General features: G+C 42.7%; 2 protein-coding genes and 1 non-coding gene across 3 annotated transcripts; all 3 read right to left on the bottom strand.

Annotated features, from left to right (window-relative positions):
* Positions 1-35: 35 nt before the first annotated feature.
* Positions 36-5338, bottom strand: nabp1a (nucleic acid binding protein 1a). Its single transcript, XM_054615266.1, has 6 exons — positions 4078-5338; positions 3718-3856; positions 3226-3297; positions 2711-2795; positions 2501-2570; positions 36-1470 (listed from the first exon to the last, which is right to left on the bottom strand). Exons 1-6 carry the CDS (start codon positions 4169-4171, stop codon positions 1262-1264), a joined length of 669 nt encoding a protein of 222 aa, XP_054471241.1. The 5' UTR covers positions 4172-5338; the 3' UTR covers positions 36-1261.
* A 287-nt stretch (positions 5339-5625) lies between these two features.
* trnas-cga (transfer RNA serine (anticodon CGA)) lies at positions 5626-5707 on the bottom strand. The gene has a single exon. It is a non-coding gene; the product is annotated as a tRNA-Ser (tRNA).
* A 1101-nt stretch (positions 5708-6808) lies between these two features.
* Positions 6809-25479, bottom strand: cavin2a (caveolae associated protein 2a). Its single transcript, XM_054615246.1, has 2 exons — positions 24822-25479; positions 6809-10623 (listed from the first exon to the last, which is right to left on the bottom strand). Exons 1-2 carry the CDS (start codon positions 25362-25364, stop codon positions 9754-9756), a joined length of 1413 nt encoding a protein of 470 aa, XP_054471221.1. The 5' UTR covers positions 25365-25479; the 3' UTR covers positions 6809-9753.
* Between the last annotated feature and the right edge of the window lie 1501 nt (positions 25480-26980).

Here is a 26980-nt window from a genome sequence, read left to right as displayed (position 1 = left end):
GCTTATTTATAAAAAAAAAAAAAAAAAAAAAAAAAGAGGACCCACTCATCAGATACGGCTCATATTTTGGAGCATCCTCAAATCGAACACATGTAGTTTATTTATGTGGGCACTAGATGGTGCTAAAGAATCAAAACATCATATAGAAATTGATGGGAGGCTTGTTTGTTTGGGTAGTGGTTGTATGGCACTCTTAAGGTGGCTGTCTCAGATTAAAACATGGTCACTTGGAGGGCTTCGTAGTGTTCTTGTGTTGGGGTTTGACTCTGGTACCGTTCATACTTGTGGCAAACTGTAGATCTCCAGAAAAGGTTTAAACAAAGCGAAATGGAAAAAAATAAATCTTTACTCAATGTCCTTGAATGTTAAGTCACAATTGTTTTGTTAGAGCCATATTACCAGTAAGTTGTATGTTCTGAAGTGCAGTACAACCAACTTGACAAACTGTGTATTTGATTTTAACAGTAACTTGTGTTTCTGTCAAACAGACATGTGGCAGCAGAATTACTGTAAAATTTATTCTGTGAAACATTTTGCCATTATTTAAGTGTCCAAACTTTGATCAAAGTACAACTGATGGAAAACAAAAACAAAAGAAAAACCGTTCAATATCAATTTACCCACCCATCAATAAAAATTCTAAACTAACACCTTGCCTTTCACAGATTCACTTTAGGATACAGTTCGGTTATGAGGGAGAAGTCCTCGTGCGTTCAGTCCAAGAACTCATTCTCACCAACTTAAGGCCTTAAATGCTGAAAAAACAGGAACGCATTTCCTGACTGAAATGACAGCCAAGTTCACCCCAACATAAATTAAAGCGAAGAAAAGTGCATCAAGTGTTCAAGTAGGGTGTATAGCTTTAAAGAACAGGTAAGGGGGTTTAGGACAGTGTATGAGGGAGGAGACACTGGCACAGAGCTGGCAACTTGCTGTGAGATTTAGAAGAAAGGGGTGTAGCCTGTGAAGGCTGACCAAGTCTCAACCCCCGAGACTCGACTATATAAGAAGATCTGCTGGCGCAACAAGTGGTAAATCACAAATCACACTGTGCTGCTTACTGAGAGCACGACGCATGACGAACGACACATTTGACCATGTTAGCATGTATAAAAATGATGCAAGCAGTCCCTCATTTAATTCATAATATTGAATGCCAATATAGGCTGTGATGGGAACGGGCAGAAATGTTTAAAAAAGGGACAGGGGGAAATGGGGATGTCCTTAGTTTTCCCACACAATTTCCCCCCAAACCCCAATTTCATCTTTTGGCACGCCGTGGGTCCCTGCCGTTGCTAATGGTAACTGACGACTTTGCGGTTGTTGGGGGTCCTGCAGCAGCAACTGGAGGCGCTCCGTTGCCAGGTGACCGACCGTTGGGTCGCCCAATGCTCCCGTACCCAGTTTCACGGGTTGCACCGGTAGGTGGGTTGTTGTTGTTGTTGGCAAACGGCGGCATGGCACCATTACCTGCGAGTTGAGATTGAGAAATACAAGTAAGTACCAACAGAAAAAAAAACTAAGACATATCATTGTTCATAGGCTTTTTTTATATCAGACATGTCACAGTAGGAAAACCATAGGTGTAAATAACAATATGAATGAAGTCTGAACCGCATTTAGCCGGCCCTTGTATTGGGCATACTGACTTAGTCACACCATACTGGTTTACAATGGCTAGTCAAAATGTCTGCTGTGAAAAAGGCCAGTGGGGCCTCTTGTTCTCTAAACACAAAAAAGCAAGAGAGGAGATGTGCCATTTCAGATCCAAGTAAACAATTAAACATGAGAACTATACTTCCTCTATCATATTTTCACTTCAAATTTGGTGAGTCAAAATATTTCATCTGTGCAAACTCAAAAGGTTACTTCTGTAGTGTGGTCACACCACACCCGCATTCTTCAGTAATTTTGTACAAACATCATTGTTATGTAGTAGGGAGCTAGATGCCAAAATTCTGATAATGTGACAGTACTTGTTTTTCTACAGTACCGCAGGTAGCAGGGATCAGGACATAAGACCAACGGCATTCTGGGGATAATAGAACATTTCCTTGATAACGCTTTGTCATGGACAACAAATGTGTGGAAACTGGCTGGGGTTTGCTGTTAGCAGCCTCTGGGCAGCACAGCACTGCCCTGCTTCATAACAGCGCTAACGGCTAACAAACGCAGGTTGCTATGAGTTACATTATGATACCTTCTGCCACTGTTCAGTAAAGTTATCAAGACCTGCTCAAATGTAATCTTGCAATATATAGCTTTGGATGAGAAATTTAAGGCAGATCATAATCTTGATGCGCAAAAAACAATTTGCAAAGAGTAATGAAGGAGTGTACGTTGAAGTGTGAGGGATTTATCGTTTTAAATTTTTGCTCTGGTATTGAGAATTGTGGAATTTCACTGGTATTGACTACTAATTACTGGTAATTTGACATCCCTTCTGCTAGCACTCTACGGGACATGAGCAGTGGTTCTCTGCAACGTTTAATATACTGACCTGGTGGTGCAGGTGTACCTGAATTCTGATTGGGTGGAGAGTTTCCCCTCTGATTCTGGTCCGGTTTACCCTGTTAATGGAAGAGAATGCCAGCTTTAACATCCTAACACCATCGGTGTTAGACTGGACTGCCGACTTACTATTTATCATGCAAAAAGGGGCAACACATTTGTGAAAGGCCAAGTTGAAAGTGGGTGCAAGGCTACTCACAGACTTGTTTTGCTGGTTTGTTTGGGTTAGCAGCTCTGGGTTTGGTTCACTGAAGTTGGGCACTTCTGAATACACCATGCAGAACCTGCAGAGACAAATCCCACGTGTTTAGGTCAACATTCAGAAATTGTGTTTGGTCAGAATGACGAGTTATTTTGTTAAAAGCATTTTAAAAGTCATTGTCTGATCGTTAAGCATAAGCTTTTTAAGATTTGGATTTGAAGTCATTCAAAGGCTGCTCATTGGACAGTAAAAAACAAAGTGAGACTAATGTATTTGCAATTTCTTGTGATTAAAGGGTTTAGAGATTGCAATTGCTCTTAAATTATAAAACAGTCTAGATGTATTATTGATAGAATATTCCATTTAAGTTCTTCAACCATGTTTGAAAACCCAACATGTTACCGACCAAGTCACGAAATGCCCTGGTCTTGTATGATGCTTGAGCAGGAGAAAAGTCCAACAGGGCCAAGAACTTCACTGTAGTATGAATAGTTTTGTGGCCAGCTACTCACTCTCCAATCTTCTGTAGATCCCCTCCTCTTCCAGTGTATAAGGTCAGACAGCCTTTCCATATGGATGCATAGCTAACACAGAAATAACACATTAAACTTCTGAAAACAAGAGAAGTTGTCCTCTCCTTCAACTTTGAAACAGAGTAGCTCAGAGCAATAACTACCTGTCTAATACAAGTACAGGACCAGGCAAAAGTTTGGACACACCTTCTCATTCAATGGTTTTTCTTTTTCTACATTGTAGATTAATATTGAAGACATCCAAACTATGAAGGAATTATGCGGTAAACAAACAAATGCTCAACAAACCAGAATATGTTTTATATTTTAGATTCTTCAAAGCAGTTGAATGAGATGGTTTTGACTGGTACTGTATATTCATGTGCATTGATCAGTCATTAAATGGTTAAAAAAAAAAAAAAAAAAAAAATGTCAAGTCAACTCAGAAAGCACTGTTTGTGAATCAGTTTGCATGAAGGACATCAGTCCTACCCTCGGGTCAGTTTGATGATGTCCCCTGGTTGAATAAGGCTGCCAAGCTCGTCCCAGACAGAGATGGCAATGCTCCCGCTCTTGTCTGCCACTTTACAGGAGCGCACCTCATGCCCATCTTTCGTTTTGGTTACTCTCCCTGATAGAGCAAGGAAATGACACGTTAAGACAAATGGCTCAACCTGCTCAAAACACCTCAAATAAGTAGCGTGTATGGAAATTATACGAGTTTAAAAACAAATAAAAAAAGAAAGAAAGAAAGTAAAAACATGGTTGACGCTCCCGCTGGCTCCTTTAACAAACAAAAAGACTCGCGTTGACGCTGAGAGATGCTTCAGCGTCACGGTCCAACTCACTCACCTATTTCCAACACGATGAATACGATATTCAGATTTTTCGAGCCAGGCTTCACGTCCTTTAATAAAAACAGGGCCTCGCCTGTTGCGGTTGCCATTGTTAAGTCACGGAGAAAGATCGTTAGCCGTGCAACATGAGCTCCAGCTCAGCTCAGCAGCTAGCCTGTCAGCTGAATGCTAACTTAACTTAACGCTCCTTCAAAGCCTCACGGTGTCTTGACTGTTTATAGACCAAAAGACCGCCTTCTATGGTAGTCGGCCAACGTTACATTCAAGTCAAATACAGGAAACGCTGCAACTGGAGTGAAGGGTTGAAACATAACAATAAAGGTTGCCTGCCCTCTCCAGACACCACACACCACCGCGGGACACAATGTTAGCTAGCAGCTAGCCGAGTAGCTTCGCTAAGGAGCGCTATGCTAACCGCTAGCTAGCGAGCTAGTTTGCTAGCTGCCTTGTTTCAATTACAATACACGAGTCTCTGTGCACACCTCTACCCACAGGCATGACCAACACTGGCAGGTCTGTAGGTGAGCTAACGTGACAAACCAGAGCTCAGCGGCTTAGCAACGCAGTTGGACTAATTCAGCAGCTATTCAGGCTGAAGAGCCGCGGGCCAGACGTGAGCCGCTGCACTGGCTGCAGGCTACACCAGAGCGTGGTACACCGTCTGTGCTGATAGCTACTAGGAGATAATACTTATATCCCTCGATCGTTAACTGAAGTTTACGTTAATAGTTTCAAGTCGACCGTATTTCCTTTGTGTGCCTCTTTAGAGAAAAGGCGACTTTGCTAGCGCGTCGTCTGGACAAATACTTTTGTCAGAAGACTAGTGTGTCTACATCTAACTGTGGCCCCTGTGACGTTGGAGTTATTCGCAAGCCTTAATGCCCTATATATATATATATAAAACAACAGTAAGACACTGTCTAAAAGTTGTTTAAGTTGTTCACTTCCCCTGCAGAAACAACACCCCAAGTCTACGTCAGCCGGGGGTTTGCCGGTCTGACTTATACGACTCGGTCAGTCCTACTACCCCACACAGGAAAGGGGTAATCACAGAGAAATGTCCTTTTATGTGCCCTTAACCAACCGAGCGGACGGATTACTGGCAATGCCCAGGCTTCTATTCGTGAAGACAATGCAACCACAAACACAGGGAGCCGATGTGCTGACCGGCTCACAGAACAGAAGGAAAGTAGTTGGTTTGCACCAAACGAGTTCCATTCTCAAACAACGCGAGAAGAGACGAGATCTGGCGATGTGTGAGAGTTCAGCGGCGATGAAACCCATGGAGGATGACACTAACGATGTAAGATGTGTAACATGAAGTTACTTTATTCGTTGATTTGACGTCTCCACGGCCAATCGATAGGTTGCAAACTGCTATGATTAAAACATCTATACACTCACAAATAGCAGACGGAGCGCAAAATGCGTCCAAATGGTAAATATTTATTCACGTGTAACACCTATAAGAGCGTGATTAATCTAATTGGTAACGGTATGCTGTATCATGAAAGCATGTTTGAGATTCAGGTAAAAGGAGAAACGTCACGAACAGGATTCGAACCTGTGCGGGGAAACCCCATTGGATTTCGAGTCCAACGCCTTAACCTCTCGGCCACCGTGACTATTTACAACATGTAGTGTACCAGTTTCACATTTTATTGATGCCTGTTGTGGTTGTTTTGCTTAATTGTTTCTGTTCTTACAGGTTCACGGAAATGTTCGTATTACTTGGTTTGCTAGTTATATTGGTTCCATCGATGAGTACGACATACAACGCCGTGACAGAAGCAGAGTTTTGAGTTTGAGCTCAGACATAAGAGGGCGACAAAGACCACCAAAACACCCCGGCTGACTCATGAGGACATGATGGAAAAAAATGTATCTAGGGCACTTTCAACACTTTCGACGAGTTTGAGAAAGGCAGCATAGGCCACCAAAACACACGGCCCCTTATCTCTGTCTTATTCTATTGTAGGCAATATAACGTACAAATACACATACATAGATGTGTGCAGATTTGCAGTTACAATATAAAAGAGCATACAAAAAAATATCTTCTCATCACCCCTGGTCGTAAATGTAAATAGTCCAGGATTTCTTCCACTAACGTTATCGAATACAAAGGCGATGGACGGATTAAAATTTATGGTGCACATAGAATTGGGAAAAAAAGAAATTAAAAAAAAAACGAGCAGAACATTCACAGAACTGTCAATAGTTTTCATGAGAACAACTTCCTCTGTAGGAAGTGCTTGCTATCAAAACTACAGTGTGTTTTGAGCATTATTCTGAGCCACAGGAGACTCTGTTTCTGGTTAGATTTATTGAGAATAAGTTATTTAAAGGTTATTTTGTAATTTGGGTGAAGCAATCCTTTGTCGTGGCTCAGACTTATCTTGATTTTCCACAAACTGAGCTATGTAAATAGGGGTTGAGCAATCGAACCGCTCCCTCCACTGAGATTAATCCTTTACTACCCAATTACCTACACTCAGGTTTACAAGACTACAACTCTTTGACTTACTGTTGTTTCAAACTTGTGGTGGCCTAAACGCCAGCAATCCTAACTATGTTTCCTTGGGCACAATAGGTCAAACATTCAAGTCACGACGCCAATGATCCACTGAACATTAATTTTTATACAACTTAAATGTGAAAGGTGTGACTCATCGTTACTCATCTCCTTTAACCTCACAGACTGCAAATAAAGAGCACAGGCCATATTTGAATGTTATAAAATCTTTATTGATGTATACAATACTAAATTCTGAAAGGAAATACCTGCATGTTTACAAGATGCCTGAAACAAGTGGCAGGAGGAGTTCACTTAAACACTCAGGTGGCAGGGAATCTTCTGCTGTGAAGGAAACGTCTTTGGTTGAAGTGGGTATCTTAATAAACAGGCTATAAAGTAAGAACTCTGTATGAACAAAGATGATGTTAAAACACGATATCACTTCCTGACGAATGTTGTAGGTATCTGGTGTTTGAACTTTTAACAAAAAAAAAAAAAAAAAAAAAACAGCTCTCACATATGATCAAAATGAAACAGTGTAATTTCAAGACAAATAAAAACGGCATTAACACACAAACACAAATCTAGGTATTGCATTTTTACCATTGGCAGACAGAGATATCACCAAAGTAACACATTTGCATGGATAAGCAGGAAATACCTCAAAGCCAGTCACATTTTAACCTCTACAGTACAAAGAATGCACACATAAGCCTAGTGTTCAATCCCTTTTCAGTAAAATGATTTAAACAGAGTGGATTTATAACGGGAAAAAAAACAACAACTCACAATGACAAAGTAAAAATAAACACAGGTAACAAGTTCTTTAAAATCATTCATGTCTATTTATTTATTTTTCTCCTTACAGATCCCATTGAGCAAACTGGCAGGTTAATTTTTGTAATTCACAAAGCACATAGAGTGAAAGGCTTTAAGTCAAAAAATAGTTTAAGATATTTATGCTATGTCATGTGCACTACTTTTCTCCTGTGTTCATCAGACCTCAAAGAAGTATGATTTTATTTATTTATTTATTTTGCACAGTTAGTTCCCATGGTTTAATGCATTTCAGACTCTCACAATTTTACATGCGTTTACATTTTACGCGCAACCCCACGGCAACTTTATCCTCCTTTCCAATCACTTAAGTTCTTTCAAACACCCAAACTTGACCCCTTTCCACTACAAGCTCATGCCCAGGAACCTCTACAGGGGCGGAACACCTGTGGCTCCACAGAGCGTCTCCCACCCTTTGCACAGTCTAAACAAGGAGGCCAAGAGCATGAAAAATGGGCTGAGCAGGAGTCATCTATCAAAGCTAGGAATGCTGTCCTCTTGCTTTATCCACTTCTGTGACCTCTCTAGTGTCTGGATCCTTGGCACCTGGTACCACTTGCTAAATTATTTTTAGGGAGTCCTGGCATTGGACACCTGCTATTAAGGCTGCTATAGCACTAATGGTGTGCAACAAGAGGAAGGGCACTTTTTTAAAAAAAAAAATTCCAGCATGACTTCCAAACATGAGGTTGATTGTGTGTGAGTTTGCACCTCCTTCTGACTTAAACGTTCTCAGCTTTTAATTTATTCAGTATCAACCCGTTACTATGCTCCATAAAGTGTCAGCTGGAAGGAATTCCTCAGAAGAAGAAAAAAAAATTCAGCTGTGTCTTTCTATCACTCTTATCTACAAAAACAATCCATCCCTTCAGGACTTCAGTTACTCATACCAACTTGTGCAAGGTAAAAGGCACTGTAGGAGTGTGTGTGAATGTATGTAGGGGGAGGGGATTTAGTGATGGTGCGCTGGCAAATGTATAAGATAGTGTTTACGTCTTAAACATATGAAACACTTCACCGTGGATGCCTGAAAGAAAAAAGACGACTTACAAACACCAAAGTATCATATAGTAACTCAAAACAAATTCACAGATACAACATTCACTGTATAAAGTACACACACTCAAGGCAGTTATCGTAAAGTTACTGTTTTATAGTGTTTAAGCTGTAAATACCTGGGAAGTAGTGTGCCTCACAAAGAGAAAAACAAAAAATAATTCCTGTACAGAAACATACAAATTTGCCCTGCAGAGAAGACAAAGGGCTGTCAAAGGGACATTTAGTATGTCAGTATTTAAACCTGCAGGTTTCTTTGTGTCAATAATTTGTCTAGGCATTTAGAGTAGCTTCTATCCCGCAACGATGTCCTTCATTTGCGTCAGTGTAATTAAGCACAAACATGTTAACTGGTATTTATCTTTTATCTCTCTTTTAATTAGTGTGATTGTCAAGAACATTTAGACTCTTTTGTTTGCTATCTATTCTAATTGTCTGCACCTGGGGGTTACTGAATTGGCAAACACAAATGCACGTGGTATTCTAGATATGTCAATATGTAAGTAATACAAAATTTGTCGAGCGCAGATAAAGGACAGGAGACAAGACCTCGGCACTCACACAACTGAAGAATATCAACCTGTAAGTTAAGATCTGGGCTGTTTTTTTCAACATAGGTCCAAAAGAATTTAGTAAACAACCTCTAGTTCACTACAAAAAACCCCGGGGCCTTTTCACTGAAAACTCCTGAACCTCCCCATTCCAACTCGAGCACAACCTGGCAACACACTGCTTCAACAGGCAGTGAGTAGTACCACTGTAGCCAAAGATTTACTATTTATTCTCACAAAAAGAAAAAAAAAACACAAAGAACGAATAGGCTATTTGTCAGCGAGGAAGAGAGCTCCAGAGGCAGACAAACACAGCAGTAGGGAGATAGTTGGCCCAGCGCCCTGGAGATGTGCCCCTATTGACGGTGTGGGCACCAGTTGATGGGAGTAAGTTACAGTTAAGGTACATCGGTGGAATGGTGCTTTCTTTGGACCGCCCTGCTACAGGGTTTAGGAAGCACTTGAACGGGATCCGGATACACAGAGAGGCCTAGTTGTGAACCCAGTTGCTCATACAGTCTGTGTCATAGACTATCATAGGAAGCTGAGAGTATGTTTCTAGTGTATATGGGGGTTTATGGCAAAATTGAAAGGCTGTTTACAATGGAGGGATAATTTGTCCCTGCTGGGTGTTTACGAATGTTGAATTTTTTTGCAAGAAAAGAAAGAATGGTAAACTAAAATTGCTGCTCACTAAAATTAAATCATATTAAGACACTTGCTCTACAGTAATTGTTGCAGTGGGAATCTTGGCTTCCGCTGCGGCCTCAACAGGGCTTTTGTGTTTCTCCCCTTCTCCCTCCTCATCTTCCTCCTCCTCACCAACATCTTCATCAAGCTCTGGAACTGCCAGGCCAGCGGAACGATCGCCATTCATCTCGCATTCAATGCTCGGTGCCTCTCCGTTGATTGCCAGCTGTGCCTTCATGCTCTCCGGGGTGGAGGGACTCAGCATCTTCTCCACAACTCCTTCCTGGGTATGCACCTCTGCAAAGGGAATCTCTCCATCAAAGCTTTCCAGAGCAGGAATCTCCACGTGGTCTTCGTCCCCAGGTAAGCCCTTGTCTTGTGTGGGGGCCTCGCCGTCTCTGATCTTCTTGACGTTGAAGGTCATGGGAGATACCTTGAAAGAGGAAGACTTGGCAGTCGGGCTCTTGGGTTGATTAGGGGTGAAGCTCTTCCTGATTTTATCACGCTTCTCTGGAGGCACGATCTTGGTGGTGATCTGGTTCACCTTCTTCTCGATGCTGTGACGTGAGAAGGCCTTCTTGAGGCTATCAACCTTCTTCAGGCTGTTGCGCTTGAACTTGTCAGCCCTTCTCTCGAAGGAGTGGGAAGTGCCCGGACTCATTGCACCCTCGCCCATACACATCTCGTCCTCCTCGTGGTGTACTGGAAGGTAATCCTCTTCATCGGAGGAAAGGGTAATGGACTGAAGACCCTCCTCATTAGCACGGCTGCCATCGATGGAGCCGGTAACAGACGGAGCAGGAAGGATGGATTCTGCATCGTACTGGCTTGGTTGTGGGGTCTTGAGGGAGTCCTTGACGAACACACTGGAGGGGATCTCATTGTCCTCCTATTGGGAAACAGAGGGACAGAAACAGGACGGTTACTTTGATCAGTTAAGAATAAGCATAATAGCTTTAACCGGATATTTGACAATTCCCTTGATGTTTGAATTGGTTATGTATGGTGAGGATTAGACTTTAGCCATCTTAACAAGTTTTTATGACTTCAATGGATTTCCTAACCGTGATGATCAAAGTCAAGAAATCACATGTGTACTTTCAAACACGTATTCCCATAAAATTGTTTATGATTATTTCTGGCCATGGCTTGGCGATTGTAAACGCCTGTCTGCTTTTAATACAACAGCAGGAGTAGTCAACATGCTGCCTGCGAGTGCCTGGTCGCCCGCAGGGAGTAAATGGGTCGCCCGCAGGGCTTTTTCTTAAAAGCATTAGTCACCGGTATAGTTTGGTCTAGCGGCGCTGTTTGGTGTTATTTTCTGCTTGACTAGAGCTGAACAATGCAAACTTTGGGTAGAAAAGCTACGCTTGTCATTGTCACTTTTGATACATCGTCTTATCACAGTGGACGAAGTCCAACCGTCCCACGCTACATGTAGCCTGTGAGTGCTGAGCAACAATGTTATTAATAATGATTGTGAGGCATCATTTTAACTGTGATCAGTAAACACAAACAGACTCCTTATGTAGCTTATTACATGCATAATATTCATTATTAAAAGCTAAGATTATAGAAAGAAGATGACATCAAACAAGTTGCCATCCATGTTACCCTCTACCCTTCAATTAGCTTTCAATCTCACAAAAGGTTGGTGACCTCTGATCTAGAAGGAAGAGGGTGCGGGTTGGCCTGCCTCCTGAGGACTGAGGAAGCCAGCCTCTGCATGCCTCGCCAGTCTTCTGATCATCTGAGGAATTCCACCTGTTTCTCTGCACGAGCCAAACTTTTTTTTTATGTCTCTCTCTTCCTCTAACCTGCCATCCATGAACACTCTGACGACCATAAACAGAGTGAAATGGAGAGCAGTAAGTTCAATACCCACAGTTTCAATTTGTTTCTCCCCAGTCTCTGCTTCCTCCCTCTTCCTCGCTGCCCGTTCATCTGTGCACAATCACGCAATCACACACATGCTGGCACAGTCACGCTCATACACAACGTTCCACTCCATTGGGGGATTTATGAGCTTGAGTTCCAAACCCCCTAACTGCCCCCATCCTTTCACACCCAGGAGTGAGCGGCGAGTGGAGGAGCAGCTTCAGTGGTTGACATACTCCACTACACATTTGAAATGCTCAGAGAGAAACGCTCTCAATGACATCATCTGTAAGTGGTTTTGTGTTGACTAAATACAGCACAGTGTACGGCACATTTTTATGTTTAAAGTTCAGGTACACAACATGCCTATGAATGCAGTTTTGGTACAGTCATTTTCTGATTGGGCTAGGACTACAGTAGCATCGTAAAAAGGTGCAACATTGTGGCAACAACTTGGAATTTAAACTATATGCAGTCCTACGGATATGTCAGCATCACTTACCAGTGTCATCACCAGTACATGTTGGAATGACAAACTTTGAAACAATAGTGGTTTCTGTACACCATGCTTGTAAGAGTGAGTCTGCATTAAAGTATGACTGCATTTCAAAGAATGCGTGGCATGGCAGCTCTTAAGACATTATATTAATGCTTAAAATGCGCCAAAGGTTGTTGAAGGAGTGAGCAATGCATCTTTCCTGGGGTGTCACTAGCACATACTTGTGTACTGGGCCGACCAGATGGTCGAGAGGAGTCCTGCCTCCTGTCTGTTCTTCACTCAACACTCAATGGTGAGTTTCTGCTTAAAAAGACAGGGGTATTGTACCTGCACTCTGTCTTTAGCCCATTCAAGCAAATATCGACACGCTATTACTTAAGTACTCCCGCAGTGATTAAAAGTTCCAATCAATATTGCTACTATAGAGCCAAATACTACAAGACACTTCCAAGAACACTTCCAAGAACTTTTGCATCACTTTCTTCAATTTACTGATTGCATCAGCTCTGTCCATGGGAGACCTGTGCCCATTTGTAATGAGCACTCGGGATAATGGCCAACTGCTGTTTTACCCTAGTCTCATCAACAGCAGTTCACAGTGCTCCTTAGTGTATGGAAAGCTTTTGACAGGTGGAAAGCCATGTAGAACCCCCCCCAATCTGACCACTTTTCAGACACCTGATACCTCTTGCCTTGATCTCAAACATGCAGACATGATTCACAGTTCAGGTGTGTGCCAAGCATGTTAGGTAACTCCCAGTCAATGCTGATAAATCTGTCAGGGCCACGTTTATGGGGGAAGAGAAAAAACAATGAATATGTGCTCTTAAAAAACATACAGCACCATGTATAGTACAGTAGGAGGTAGTACTTAGTTGATGGATTACAAATATTACTGGTATCAATTCTAAATTATCCTAAATTTACTGTCTGATGTTCCTCCCCAAAGGTAACACTAGTAAATCATCAAGAAACTGCCTGTCTGTGTGTGTGTGTGTGTGTGTGTGTGTGTGTGTGTGTGTGTGTGTGTGTGTGTGTGTGTGTGTGTGTGTTGACATTTCCTGAGTTTCTTTTCCCCGCCAACAACCACTAGAGGTATGTCACGTCCCCCCCAAAAAAACAGGGAGTTGTGATGAACTGCAGGTTTGTAACTTGAAATCCCCCAAAAGACAAAGGTAGCACCTTGGGATATAGCTCTGGTTACCACTGCTTGTTTGGTTTAACTGTAATTCCTCCCTTTCTGTTTTGTTCTCTGTAGCTCCCTCATGCCATATCTGAATTAGCAGGATCTGAATGCCCCATTTTGCTGTCGGTCTCACACTGCGCCACACCCAGAGAGAGACTGTGAGGATCTCAACGTGTCCATGCAGAATCAGATCAGAGAGTCAGGAACTATGTGGGGAACAGCTATAGTGCCGGGAACGTTACATGGAACAGAGAAATACCAGAGAGCTTGCTTGTAGTAAAAAATATATCATTCCAAATGTTAAGCTTAACTCCCTTTTTTCTGTGTACAACTTCAGATAGAGTCAAAAAGTTTTAATCAGCTTGAAGTTAGAGATAGAGTAAGGGTTAAACGCCCACCTAATCGGACTGGTCAGGATTAAAATATGTCAATATAGCCTCGGTGGAACATTCCCTGATGATAAACACTAATCATCCTCAACTGTTTGGTGATGTTAAGGTTCCTGAAGATTCAACCGTGACTCCTCTGCTCCAGTCTGGGCACGCCAAAGACTTTCAGATTTGGCTCAAACATGTTTGCTATATTCTCTGATAATCACTGTGGGTGTGTGGGAGGCAACTACTGAAACTCAAACGCCCTCCAATGAAAACCGAGCCCTCCTTCTACACACTGTACTACACCTGCAGCAGTATCAGTGCAGTTTTATTGATTGATTTACTTGTGGTGATAAATACAACCAATACCTCACGTCAATTCGAGTTGATGAGTGCTTATACTAATCACACAGCAAGAGTCACCAATGTTCATCATGGCCTCCCCCCCCCCCCAACACTGACTTAATCCGGCTCTTAGTCTTCATCTTTTATTTGCTTTGACTGGTAAAAATGCTGTTTCCGTTGTTTGGCTGCGCATCAGTAACTTGAAATGAGTGTGTCCTCAGTTTAACCCCCAACCGTCTTGGCAAGCAAGCAAGAACAAACAAAATCTTCCTAAATATCATTTGACCTGGGTCTGTCCTGTGTGTGTGTGTGTGTGTGTGTGTGTGTGTGTGTGTGTGTGTGTGTGTGTGTGTGTGTGTGTGTGTGTGTAGACCTCACATTCTGGCAATTTTCTCTTGGGAAGCATGTTAATTAATGCATCCTCTAAGCAAGCACTCATTAGCCACTGAGAATGTTATATGTATGTGTGTGTGTGTGTGTGTGTGTGTGTGTGTGTGTGTGTGTGTTTGAATCTCTGTGAGCCAGTGCGTATTTTGTGTAGTCACGTAGGACATCGGCCATTGTTTACAAAAAGTGTTCAAAAGAGTAAGATGAAAATGAATTAAACTACATTTGGAGCAAACCAAAAAAACTAAGTTAATTTAGTGTGACAGTTCGATAAAGGGCACACTCTTCCAAGATATTTTCGAACGCCCACGTAATGGAGCTCAAGATCTCATTTAACAGTTGCATGGTAGAACTGCCATCTAATTGCAAGTCCTGCAAGGTGTTACTAAGCCCGAGCTTGTGTCAGCCAGTCTCCTGGTCTTTTGGAACAGGGAGAGATCAGGGCGGGGCAGGACGGAGTGGCCAACTGATTGAAGGAGCTCAGATGGGCTCACGTTACCCTGTGGGTGACTGTTTATACCATGTGTGTAATGATACCCTGTACTGGTTGTCTTGCATCTGTTCTCTTGCCTTTGTTTATGTGCATGTGTGTGCGCATCTGCAACTCACGCCAGTCCCATCCGCCTCGGCTGGGAACTTGGTGTTTGGTGCTAATTAACAAACTTAGGCACGCTATCACACAAAACGAAGATGGTGAACCTGCTACACATTATGCCTCCCAAACAGCATGCTGACATTGTTAATGTGAGCATTTCAGGGTGCTGATGTTAAAGAACCTTGAACGCTTAAAGAACCACTGTGCTGAAGTTCCCTTTAAAATAACCATACCGTAATTCAAAAGTAAGTCTGGCTTTGGGACAATTTTTTTTCAAAACCATGAGATGTCGGGCAGGAACATGGTCAATTGCTGATTTGAGAAATAGATTAATAAAGACATGCAACTGGAATCTGTGACAGACACTCAGTCATTATTTTTCTTAATTTGTTTTGTAAAACTGAAGAAAAAACATGTTTTTGTGCTTTTATTTTGTTGGCAAAACCGCTAAAGAGGAAGTTATTCTGTAGGTTACTGTTGCTGCCATGACTGAGATCTATTTCAGAAACCAGCAGCATTATTGTTGTTCATATTTTAGTTCAAATGTCATTTGTATTAAAGTGAGCAAGTTGAACAGGTGTGTTTAACTATCCCTTCAGATGATAAATGGAGTTGTTTTTTTTTATCCTAACAGACCAGGTTAGTACAGGTGTGTTGGCACAGTGAGTCAGGTGCCTCTGGCTCCATTGGACCACACCAATGAGAGGGTACACCATAACCAACACACACACACACACACACACACACACACACAGAAATGCATGTGTGTGCACATTTGGGACTGCAATTATTTTGTTGCAGTATGAGAAAGACAGGAGGCTTAGTTTATAAAAACAGGCAGAACAGAGATCGCAGTCAAAGAATATAGAAATGCTTCAGATGCCTCTTATTGATTGATAGACTTCTTTTGTACTGCACATTTCAAACAAAAGGCCTCTGAATACCTTAAATAAATGTGCAAATTGTTCCTCAGTTATATGTTTTGATTGCATCCTTCCCATTACAGTGCAGTGAAGGGTTTTACAGTTAACCCCAGCTTGTTGCGTAACGATACCCACCCCCCTCCACCCCCACCCGAAATGTGCACGAAGAGCCATCTGTGGACTGAGGAAGGAAGGAGGAAAGGAAGGACAGGAAATGGAATTCTGTTTTTTGTCATGGGAGTGGGTAACATGATAAACTCCCAATGTACTGTACAATGTGCAATGGCGTGTATTCACTGCCTTGCACTTTTAATTGCACATACAAATTCTATACTGTTAGGCTCTTATCCTAACACCATTCAAATTGTGATAAATATGATTCCAAGTACCATAAATCAGCGACTTCATGCCAATACTGAATCATGCATCTTGGCCCGTTACCCATAAAGCTTTGCATAACAAGTTATGGCATTCTTTCCTATGCGCACCCCTCCCGTATCTACCTCCCCGAAAGAATAAAAAAAACCCACAACTTGTTTACTGGCCTCCCAAGCTTGTGTAATCACACAACACAATAAGCAATTCAGCAGCGATGTCATGCTGACGTGCCGGCAGAACGGAGATCGCGGCAAACCAGGGAGGCGCCGTTTATTCCTGATGACATAAATGATGAAGCAGGACGTCTGTTCACTCAGCCCATAATTTACAGGATAGCAGCCCTTGCACTTCGCAGGATGATGTGTTTCATGTTGTGCGATATTTGCCCTCCAGTTCTCATAATGAATTTCATACATGGCAAGGCATGCATTATAATGACCACATGGTTTGTTGGCGCTCCTTGTCACTTACTGCACATCCTCTACGTCAACCTGATCGCATTGCTTAACCCGTGCACGTTGTGCGCCTTCCCTTTTTGCGTGTCTGATGAATGAGGTAGAATGTCTTAAGTCTTGGCACCGAAACACATTCCTGCACATTGACGGTTCTTGTTGCTCCTGTTTTCGCTCTGCTCCTTGGGCATGTTAATCTCTCTTTAGCTCTTTTGTTCGAAACCTCCCTGATACCCCTCTTTGCACATTGTTTCAGCACAATCCCCTCTGTGTGTATCAGAGCCATTGTTTGATAAGGGCTGTGCGGAGATACCATGAGCATTTTTGATAAGCCTACCACCAATTGTCAAAAATGTTTACCCCATATGGAGGTCAAAGCGCAGTGAGAGTCCACAGTGAAGCCCGGAAGTCATACAACACATGTTGTATATTTTCATGTTTTATTGAAGGGCAGAGAAATAGGGACACCGTGAACCAGGATATTGTTTTCCCTTTTCCCTCCGTGGATGTTGTGGCCTTGGCCAGCGGATTGAATCATGGACACAGAGGTTTAAAAAGTCAAGAAGGAGCAGACACGTAGATGGACTTCTGAGAAGAGAAAAATAGGGGAGGTGACAGGAGGAGTCAAATGGGGATAGTTGGTTTCATGTTTTTTGATTGTTTCATTGGACCTTGAGTCCCAGCATAAAAAAACCTCCCAGCAGTTTTGTTAACCATTTAGTTAACTCTATTCCTTCAGTAAGTCAACACATGCATCTAATTATAATGCTGTGTGAGTTTGAAAGAGAAAGGAGAAAGCTCAAAAGAAAGTGAGCTTAATGTCATTACCTTATTTATTCCTCTGGCATCATGAAAAACATGCTAAACTATCTTAATAGCTGCCACCTTTATTTATCTATCAACCCCATTGCTTAGCATGTTCTTTTATTGCATCAGCTTTTAGTTTATGGCAAATGAAAATGACACAAAAGCCAAAATGACTCAAAAACAAGTTGAGTAGTCTATCACCAGTCTGTCACAGGGGCTCGCTCAGGCTTTGCAACTTCGTCAGCACTTTTTTTGTGTCAATGAAGCTGTTACAACTAGTCTTCCACTGCAGGAATCTGCGGTTTGCCTTTGCCTCACGGACTGAAACAGTTGAGCAGAGTTGTCAAACCTGAATCTGATGTCATGCGGAAGAGCAAGCACTTAAGGTAATGCTTCCCTCTTCACATTCATGTCTTTCTCCCATACAGGTTGCTTAAGTATAATCTCCTATCCAAACTCACTCTTTTCGTGTTAAAATGAATCGACCAAATTTTGTCTTTTTCCTTCTGCACATCATTTTTCTCCCTATATGTATGTCTCTTTTACACATCTCCGCTCTTAATTTATTTTTTTCTGAAAACCCAGAGGATTACCTGAGGAATGAAGCCCAAAGGGAAAATACAAATGAAGACAAAGCTAGAAGCCGTGCTGTTAACAAACCTTTGTTCATTTAGAAAGCATGCCTAAAAGGCTACACAGTCAGGTTAGACTATTTTCACCATGAGGCCAGTTTATTCTCCGATCAAAGCACTCTTCCAGACCTTGTGCTTAAACTCTCACTCACAACTTGTATACCGTGAAGGACACAATATGTGAAAGTCACATACTCGTGGTCAGTAGTAGGGCTGCTTTATTTGTGGAATATATCTAATTGGGATATTTCTGACAGAAGTATTCTCCTTCGACTCCAGGCTTGTATATGTGTTCCAAACAATATTCGTACCATAACACAATAAGCCATTCCAAGGAAGCTAACATGCGCAATACCAGAGCCCTGAAACTGGCTGTGCTTTTACTACGACATGTAAAAATGTCTGCCATTAAAAAGGTCTATTACAATCTCATTTCCTCCCATTTTAATTGGATGTTATGACTATTGTTCACTATCCATGTCATTCAACTGCTAGCTACTTGTCTAAAAAAGACGCGATACAATCAGCTAGATTGTTGATTTAAAGTTGCATTCTCACAACTCCAAAGCCTCCACCACACGTCACAATTTTAGTATTAAGTACGAGTAGAATTAGAGACAATTAGAGACATTGTGATTAAACGAGCAGCCAGATAGGATCAAAGGGTATCGACTGACCATCAATAGCTAGCTAGGCCCTGTCTTCACAGTGAGGATGTAGAGTTCACACACCCTCCAACTCTGAACAAAAACCAACAATGTAGGCTTATCACTGGCTAATGTTAGAGGATAAAACATGAAAATATAAAAACTTTTGGAATTAATGGCATGCGTATTTCTAAACTTTATGTGGAAGCTAGCTGCCTCCCACACCCTGCGCAAAGCTAACACCTCTCATGAATGTCTCTGCTCTTAGCACGCCTACACAAATTTGACGTTAACTGTCCCATTTCACTCCAGCAAAAAAGCCAGTCCGTCAAAATGTAAAAGTAATGAAAGGTTACTGGGATTAGTACCTGTAATACTTAAATCTCAAACTGTATTCCTTTACACTACTTGCTGCAGAGAAAACTAACCACCTTAGTCAGCCCAGTCGCCAGGAATGTTTTTGCCATTGTGCATTTCTGCAAACAACAGATAGGCCACATTGGATGTGAATGTTTTTGCATTCTGTGCAAAGTATTTTGAGCAGTTATTGAAAGTTACGTGGTATAAAAGTACTTGGTATAATGATGAGGCTAACATGCAAGCAAGCTAACCAAGGGTGGTGTGGTTGGTGGATGGATCAAGAAAACACAGAAATATTACCCACAAGACCGCTTTTAGTGTCAAATTAAACGTTGACTTTACCATTTATAGGTATAGGTTGGTGCGCTTGTTGCGAAATGTTACATAAGAAAGTCTGCGCAGGGCAGATGTTGTCTATTTGCGTGAGTTACGTTGTTAGATTAGGTTATCTTTTTTGGTAACCAACCATGAAGTTCTTTTTTACTTAACCGAAATGTGTTGTTGCCCAAACCAAACCAATCATTTCACAATGTTAACCACTTGTCATTGTGCGTTTCTGTAAGCGTGAAGCTGATATGAACGTATTTGTTAAACTTTATTTTGGTCAAAAATGTTGAAATCCAACGTATCCCGTGGTTTGAGCAAACATACCAGGCCATTTTTTTCTGGCCACTTGGTAGCATTACTGTAATGCAGGCTTACTGGTTATATAATCAGCAAATGAAAAATACAGCGTCACATTGTATATCTTAAAGTAACCCTGGCTCCAGGACCACAATCATTTTTCTTTTTATTTAATGTTTCTGAACACGGGTGGCAATATTTGTAAAATCGCAGTTACTTTCAGTCAACTACCCTATTACTTGAAACTCTCCATGGGTTAAAGCTCGGGAAAATGTGGCCCCAGAATGTGTGAATGCACTGAAACAGCTAGCACTGCTTTAGGCTACAACATGGTGCTATATATCACCTGGTGGAGGAAAACACACAACTAATCTGAGCTGTAGCCCCTAGCCAACGACCTGCTCTAACCTGTGGGAATGGATATGATTTTATAATGGAAGATTCTGCACTGAACACACGCAATATGTGCACTATAATTACACTCAAATATCACACTGCATATGAACATATTGTGTCGGATGAGGCTGAATAAGTGCTCTATATTCAAGTTTAACTCTTAACTACCTTTTTAAGGTTTCCTTTGTAGCAAAGCTTCACTGGATTTGAAAGCACAAGATGGGACCCAAAGGGATCTGTCATATCTGACTTATTCATTCGGCCTTTATTAAGCTTCGTTTACCTTCAGAGTTGTGAGCTTTGAGTCATTAAAGCTGAAAAGGTAACAGCTTGGGGCGAGGCTTGTCACAGAATTACCAGTTTGTCCTCCATCTCAGGGTATGAGGAGAGTGTATAACAACTGCTTTTACTTCCTGCTGCTGAAAGCTAAGATTAAGTCACAACCTTTGGTCAAGTGTCGATGTACATAAGCGCTATGACGATCGGTAGCAAAGCAAAGAAAAATAACAATGACTGCAGCGAGGCCAATCACTCAAAACCTTTCAACTGTTGTAAACGTCTTCTGAACTGTATGATGAGTCATGGTGTGAGGTTTCACAATCGATGAATTCATGTCAACTTAGAGACGCAGAAGAATCCTCTTCCTGGCCTACCACGGGGGGACCACACTCAACAACTCCCTTCTTGCTGCTAAACATCAAGCAAAAACTCTGAACAGGGCCCACATGTGCGATGGCGGGAGGACAAATGCAATTCTCACGGCGTTCAAATTCAATTTGCCATTGTGGCTGACTTGTTTGTTGTGATGAAATTCCCCTGTGGAATAAACACAGATGGGGAGATTAGGAACTACTCAGGAATAAATTACTTCTGTCGCAGGAAAGGAAATTCCAAATATGCCGTATATTTCACGTAGCATACCACGCCGATGCAATTAAGATAAGTTGTAAGATCCCCAGGGAGGGTGACTGTTGATATTTAAAAACTCAGGTAATGAGCCTATGAAATTAATCTGTGTGACAAATAATAGAATGAACAAATATCTGCAATCCTAAATGAAACATTTTGCCTTTCCCAACAGTAATGACCAAAACAATTTTTACTCTCTGGAACCTCAGATGGCTGGGAATTATGTACACTCTGTATTTTGTGTATGTGTGTGCAAGAGACAAGGCCCGGAGAGGGGAGGGCCATGTGGGCACAGGAAAAGCACTGGTGCACAAAAACAAACAAACAAGGGCCAAGCGTCGGTAATTAAGTCCTCATTAGTCCTTGTTATGCACAGGAACGCAGCGGAGCGGCACACAGCGATGCCATTTCTGACTGACCGTGGCCAAAGCCTGGAGCGGGTACAGACCCCTGCTCCCTCTAACAGTGGCCGTTTACCCATAAACCCCTCTGTGTTTCCACCTCAGCTGGCACGTACAGGGTGATGAGTGTTCTGGATCAATTTTTTGTCGAGCGGGGAAGGGGGAGGAGGGCCTCTCAGCCAATAGCTAAAGGGCCGGTCTAGAGAGTTTGGCTCTTGGGTATGCGGCAAATGTGCGTTATCAAAGAGTAGCGTGCAGCATGTGCCTTCATGTGCCTTCATGTGCCTTCATGTGCCTTCATGTGCTCTCAGGGAACCATGACAGGTGGCTGGACCGACAAGACAAAAAAGTGGTCACATGAAAGTTGGAGTTTGTACACAAGATAAAGAAACAATTAGAGGAGTGAAAAACAGTGACAAACCAAAAGATATCAGAGAAGAAAAATTAGATCACAGCACCAAATGGAGAAAAAACAGAAGAAAAAAAAAAACAAGACACAAGACTGGAGGCCCAAAAAAACAAAAAACAGATTAGGTGAGGCAGAAAGTGACGGACACAGAAGAGAGTCAACACAAGCTCAGAGAGGAAAAGGAACAAGGGCTGAACAGTTCTTTTATTTCCTGCTCCCCTCGGGCACGCCAAGTCTCATTTACCAGCTCTGTAACTGCATACACCTGACCCAACACATCAGCATAACATCCAATGGGCGAGCTGCACGCACACACACGCTGTCCACACATACCTAGCCCTACTACACCCATCTGCTAATGCTGCGCGTTTGACTCAAATTTAAAGGGAAAAGAACTAAACTCTGCAAAAGTCAGCATGTTTAGAGAAACACAGCATTCCTAATGCATAAGGTACACTTTAAAGTACACTCCTACTTGCTCAGATAATATCAATTTATTAGATCAAGTACAAATCACTGGTTAAACATGTAAACATGATGCACAGAAGGGAGAAAAACAGAGAGATATTTATTTGCAGCCAGGAGAACACAATGTGACAAATCCAAAGGACACGTGGAATTTGACAATGCATTGAAAGAAAGCACTCTCACTATCTTTAAAGCAACAGGACACTCCCTTCCAGCACATAAAGACTGACCGGGGATTCAAATCGAATCGATTGGCGCTGCCTCGCCCACTGGGCCACCTTGTTACAGAGTAAGGTCTTGGCACCTGTTGCATTCGAACAACAGAGCCTCAGTACCTGGGAAACCAGATAACAACGGTGGTTAAGAGCTCTCAGTGGCTCTGGCTGTGTCAACAATGGCCCCCCTTTTGCCGCCTGGGTACACACTTGCACGCAAATGCTCTGACGCACCCACATACACACACACACACACACGGAAGCATGAAAAGGCATGCACTTATTCATGCGCAAAGCATATACTCAGAGACCAATGCCTAGATCAGGAGGTGTTGGGGGTTGAGTGGAAATGCATCTGTCAAATACAATATGGAACTGCTTTCATCCTGCATGGCAACCACACGATAATCATGCGCATCAAGAATGCAGGTTGGAGTTAAAGATCTCTTACATGCTGTGTAAACAGAAGTCTTCACTATTTTTTACATCTTGACATAAGTGAGAGATGGGTTGTTTAAGGATATTTTCCACTTCTAATTTCCCGGGGGAATCAGGAGGTTTATCACTTTTTAGTGCCAGTATAGAGTTTTACCCTCACAGGTGTGTGATAAGGCAGTTAAAGTGGTAAATCCATCCAAAAGCCATCTGTCTGTCTGAGTTATGACTGGGGGGCGTAAACAGATCTAGTCAAAGTCAGTGTCTGAGCCGTCCTCTATTATCCTCCATAGCTCCCTTCCCAGACACACCCTTCTTCCCTCTCACACACACACACACACACACACACACACACACACACACACACACACACACACACACACACACACACACACACACACACACACACACACACACACACACATATAGGTAACGAGAGGGAAGAGCCTTACATACATGTAAATGAAATCTGTTGCGATCTTAACTTTATAAATCAGATCATATCCAGTATTTTTACACTTCTATTAGTAGAGGTGAGTTTGGAATATAATCCAAGAGTCAGAAAACAGCAAACAGCTCCCCACAGCATTGGTGAACTGAGCTCTACATGCTGCCTTGGGCCTGTTCAACAAGTTTGAAGTGTTCAAAATGTAATAAAGTGCTGCTCACCTAGAGCACATCACGTGTCAGTGCCAACCAGGCACACAAGAAATGTGCGCACATCCGACACACCTACTGCTGCAGTCAAATCTGAATGCAAATAGGACTTACACACACACACACACACAGTTGAATGAAGCCTCATGAAGTTCAGAGTGCAAATTCATCCTTTGAAAAAAAATAAAATAACATGCCCAACCCTTAAAGAGGTAGTACAGTCATCTAGTATTGCATTTTATAAAGTAGGGGGACTCCCAAGATACACTTTTAAAACAGGAATGGTCGAAAAATTGAAAGAGCAGAAGCCTTGTGTGGGTCAAGCTCCAAAAGACTGGATCATACATTTCCCATAATGCATGTCTTACATTAGATTATATCAAGTTGGCCCCTGAAATGCAAACTTTTTTTCAAACACCCCACACCTCCAGTTAGTATCTAAGACCTCTATTAGCTACAAATAGTATGTCCGAGCTGAGGCAACCCCAATGATGTCACTATGACATCACCTGGGTTGCTTTTGTCCGGCTACTCTTTTAAAGGTTGGAGAACCAGATGAGACTTTGTGCTACTGTTCACATAGGATCAGCAGTGCTCCTTTTGACATGTGAAATAAACTTAAAGTGCACTGTATTTAAATGTAATAAATGTCAAGAAGTACTACCCTGAGCCTCCCTCGTAGCATTTATTGCATTCGTATTAGTTGTTGCACTTACTGTATTCGTATCAGTTCGCTGCACTTATTGAATTCGTATTCGTTTACTGCACTTATCCTATTCGTAGTAGTTTGTAGCACTTATTATATTCGTATTAGTCTGTTGCAATTATTGTCTTCGTAGTAACTTGCCTCTGCACTATACTTTTGCTCTGGTTTATGCTTTTAGATGCTTGTTTAAGAAAGGAGATGCACTTATGACTTCTGGTGACTAGTAGTTCTCTTGAATACCTATGTTGAATACACTTCCTGTAAGTCGCTTTGGATAAAAGCGTCTGCTAAATGACTGTAATGTAATGTAATGTAATGTATTCCAATGTAACAGGCTACTAAATCCTCTTTGCAAGATAGAGTGCTACTATGTTTGTGGTCTTCCTATCACCATGTTCCCTCACCTGGAAGATGAGCACTTTAAAGTGGTTCCTCTTCAGCAGGTGGCTGTGGTTCGCCTCCAGCTTCTTCACCTGCACCGCCTGTTTGTCCATGCGCTCCCTCACGTCCTTCAGGTGCCCGCTGACTTTGCGCGAGCGCTCGAGCAGCTTGCTGACGCTGTTGGAGGTGCTGACGTGGGTCTTGGACAGGCGGGTCACGTCCCCCTGCACGACCCGCACGGCGCCCTCCAGGTCGGCCTGCCGCTGCTCCATCCGCTGCTGGTTGTCCTGCACCGCCTCCATCATGTTGACCAGCTTGTCCAGCAGCGCCACCACGGTGATGGCGCTCACCTGGCCGCGGTCCAGCGGGCTGCCCGGCGCGGCCGCGGTCGGGCTGCTCGGACTCTTGAAGCCCAGCCGGGAGAGGGTGCCGGTCGGGGTCGGGGAGGACGGGGCGGAGGAATGGCTGAAGCTCGGGAGGAGGATCTCCGTGGTTTCGGGCTGCGGGATGGTGTGGGTGCTGCCGGAGACGCTGCAGGGCTCGGCGCGGGACGCGTCTTCTTCCATGGTTCACAGGGGGCTCAAATGTCCCGCTTCAACGGGGCTGATTCACCTGGACACGGGTGGCAGTAGTTTTACTCTCTGGTGACGCAGCTGTCACTCGGTCCAGCTGGGAACTGAAGGCAGGGTGATAGTACTTCTTGGAGTTAATTCGGCATCCACGCCCCTTTCTACCCCCCCCACACACACACACACACACACACACACTCACACATTTGAACTTTCAAAACACCTCCCCTGCAAACCAAAGGGAGGGGCATGGTTGCCACGGAGACGGTGCAGGCCTAGCCCTGTTGACAGAATAGAGGTAGGGTTGGTTGGCGTGTCTCTCTCTCTCTCTCTCTCTCTCTCTCTCTCTCTCTCTGTGTGTGTGTGTGTGTGTGTGTGTGTGTGTGTGTGTGTGTGTGTGTGTGTGTGTGTGTGTGTGTGTGTGTGTGTGTCATTCCTTGTATGCTTGCTTGCTTTGTGTTTTTCGTGTGACTGCCAACTATTCCACTTTGTGCATGCCTGGCTGCATTTGCATAAATATGTGTGAAGGCTACTTCACGGTGTGTGTTTTTGTATTGTATTCTACCAAATTATACTGGACTGCATTGTTATAGAGGGGCGTGTATGGTGTGTGTGTGGGAGGGTGTTTGTGCATGTGCGTGCAACGAAACAAGTAAGTGAAGATAACATTTCAATCCAAATCAAAAGGCCAGTGTGTTTGTTTTTCAGGAATCAAAGCCAATATTTTCTTTAAGTTAAAAAACTGGTCAATGTGTGTGTGTTTCCCTGTGCCTATATGCTTACATGTGTGTATGACTGGGTGTGTGTGCCCTGTGATTGCCCCTTTCCTCTCCCCTCTTGTTTTCTGAGCTCTGTGTCATGGCAGGGGGCACGCTGAAATGGAAATGTGGAAATCCCTGTTTCAACAATGAGGTCATCCGCGTCCCTGGCTGCCTCTCTCTAAAACCCATCTCTTTGTCAGCATCACTGTAAATATTTCATTCACATCAACCCAACATAACATGTTTTAAAACCAAGTAAATAGGTGATAAGTGATGTTTTAATTGTGTTGCAACAGGATTTGCATGAAGCATGTGTTTATCTGTAATTCCTTCGCAGAGAGATCTACTAAGGCAAGAACTGTTTGATCACTGCTGGAAGGTATTCAAGCCCACACCTGACTTTTATTGAATTCTGCCTGATATGGTAAAGGCTTGGTCAGCCGACATCTCATCCAAGATCAATACAAAGCATTCCCACCCTAAAACTGAGATTAGGTTTTTTTTCTGCAACTGCTCGTATGCACACACAGTAAAGACACACCTAAGTACAGCATTGAAATATGTTGGCAGAGTCCACAGTTCTCCCCGGATCCAAACCGCATGAACAAAAGCATCTATTTTCAAACTGTGTTGTTATTTCAGTGCTCACTGAAGTGTTTGTAACTCGTTTTGCAGCTACAGTCCCTTTCACCAGCAGACGTTTTGACATGTCATAGCAGGTAACACAAATAAAAGTGATCAAATTAATTATGGTCCCATTCTATTAAGTATGTTACAACCATGTCAGTGAGCCAGTGTTCCAGGACCCTGCTCCACCTAAATGGAACAGGGCCATATATCATGCATTACACA

This window comes from Anoplopoma fimbria, chromosome 16 (assembly GCF_027596085.1).
Source record: "Anoplopoma fimbria isolate UVic2021 breed Golden Eagle Sablefish chromosome 16, Afim_UVic_2022, whole genome shotgun sequence".
Lineage (NCBI taxonomy): Eukaryota > Metazoa > Chordata > Actinopteri > Perciformes > Anoplopomatidae > Anoplopoma > Anoplopoma fimbria.
Note: the sequence above shows the minus strand (reverse complement) of the source record. Positions and strands in the feature narration are given on the sequence as shown.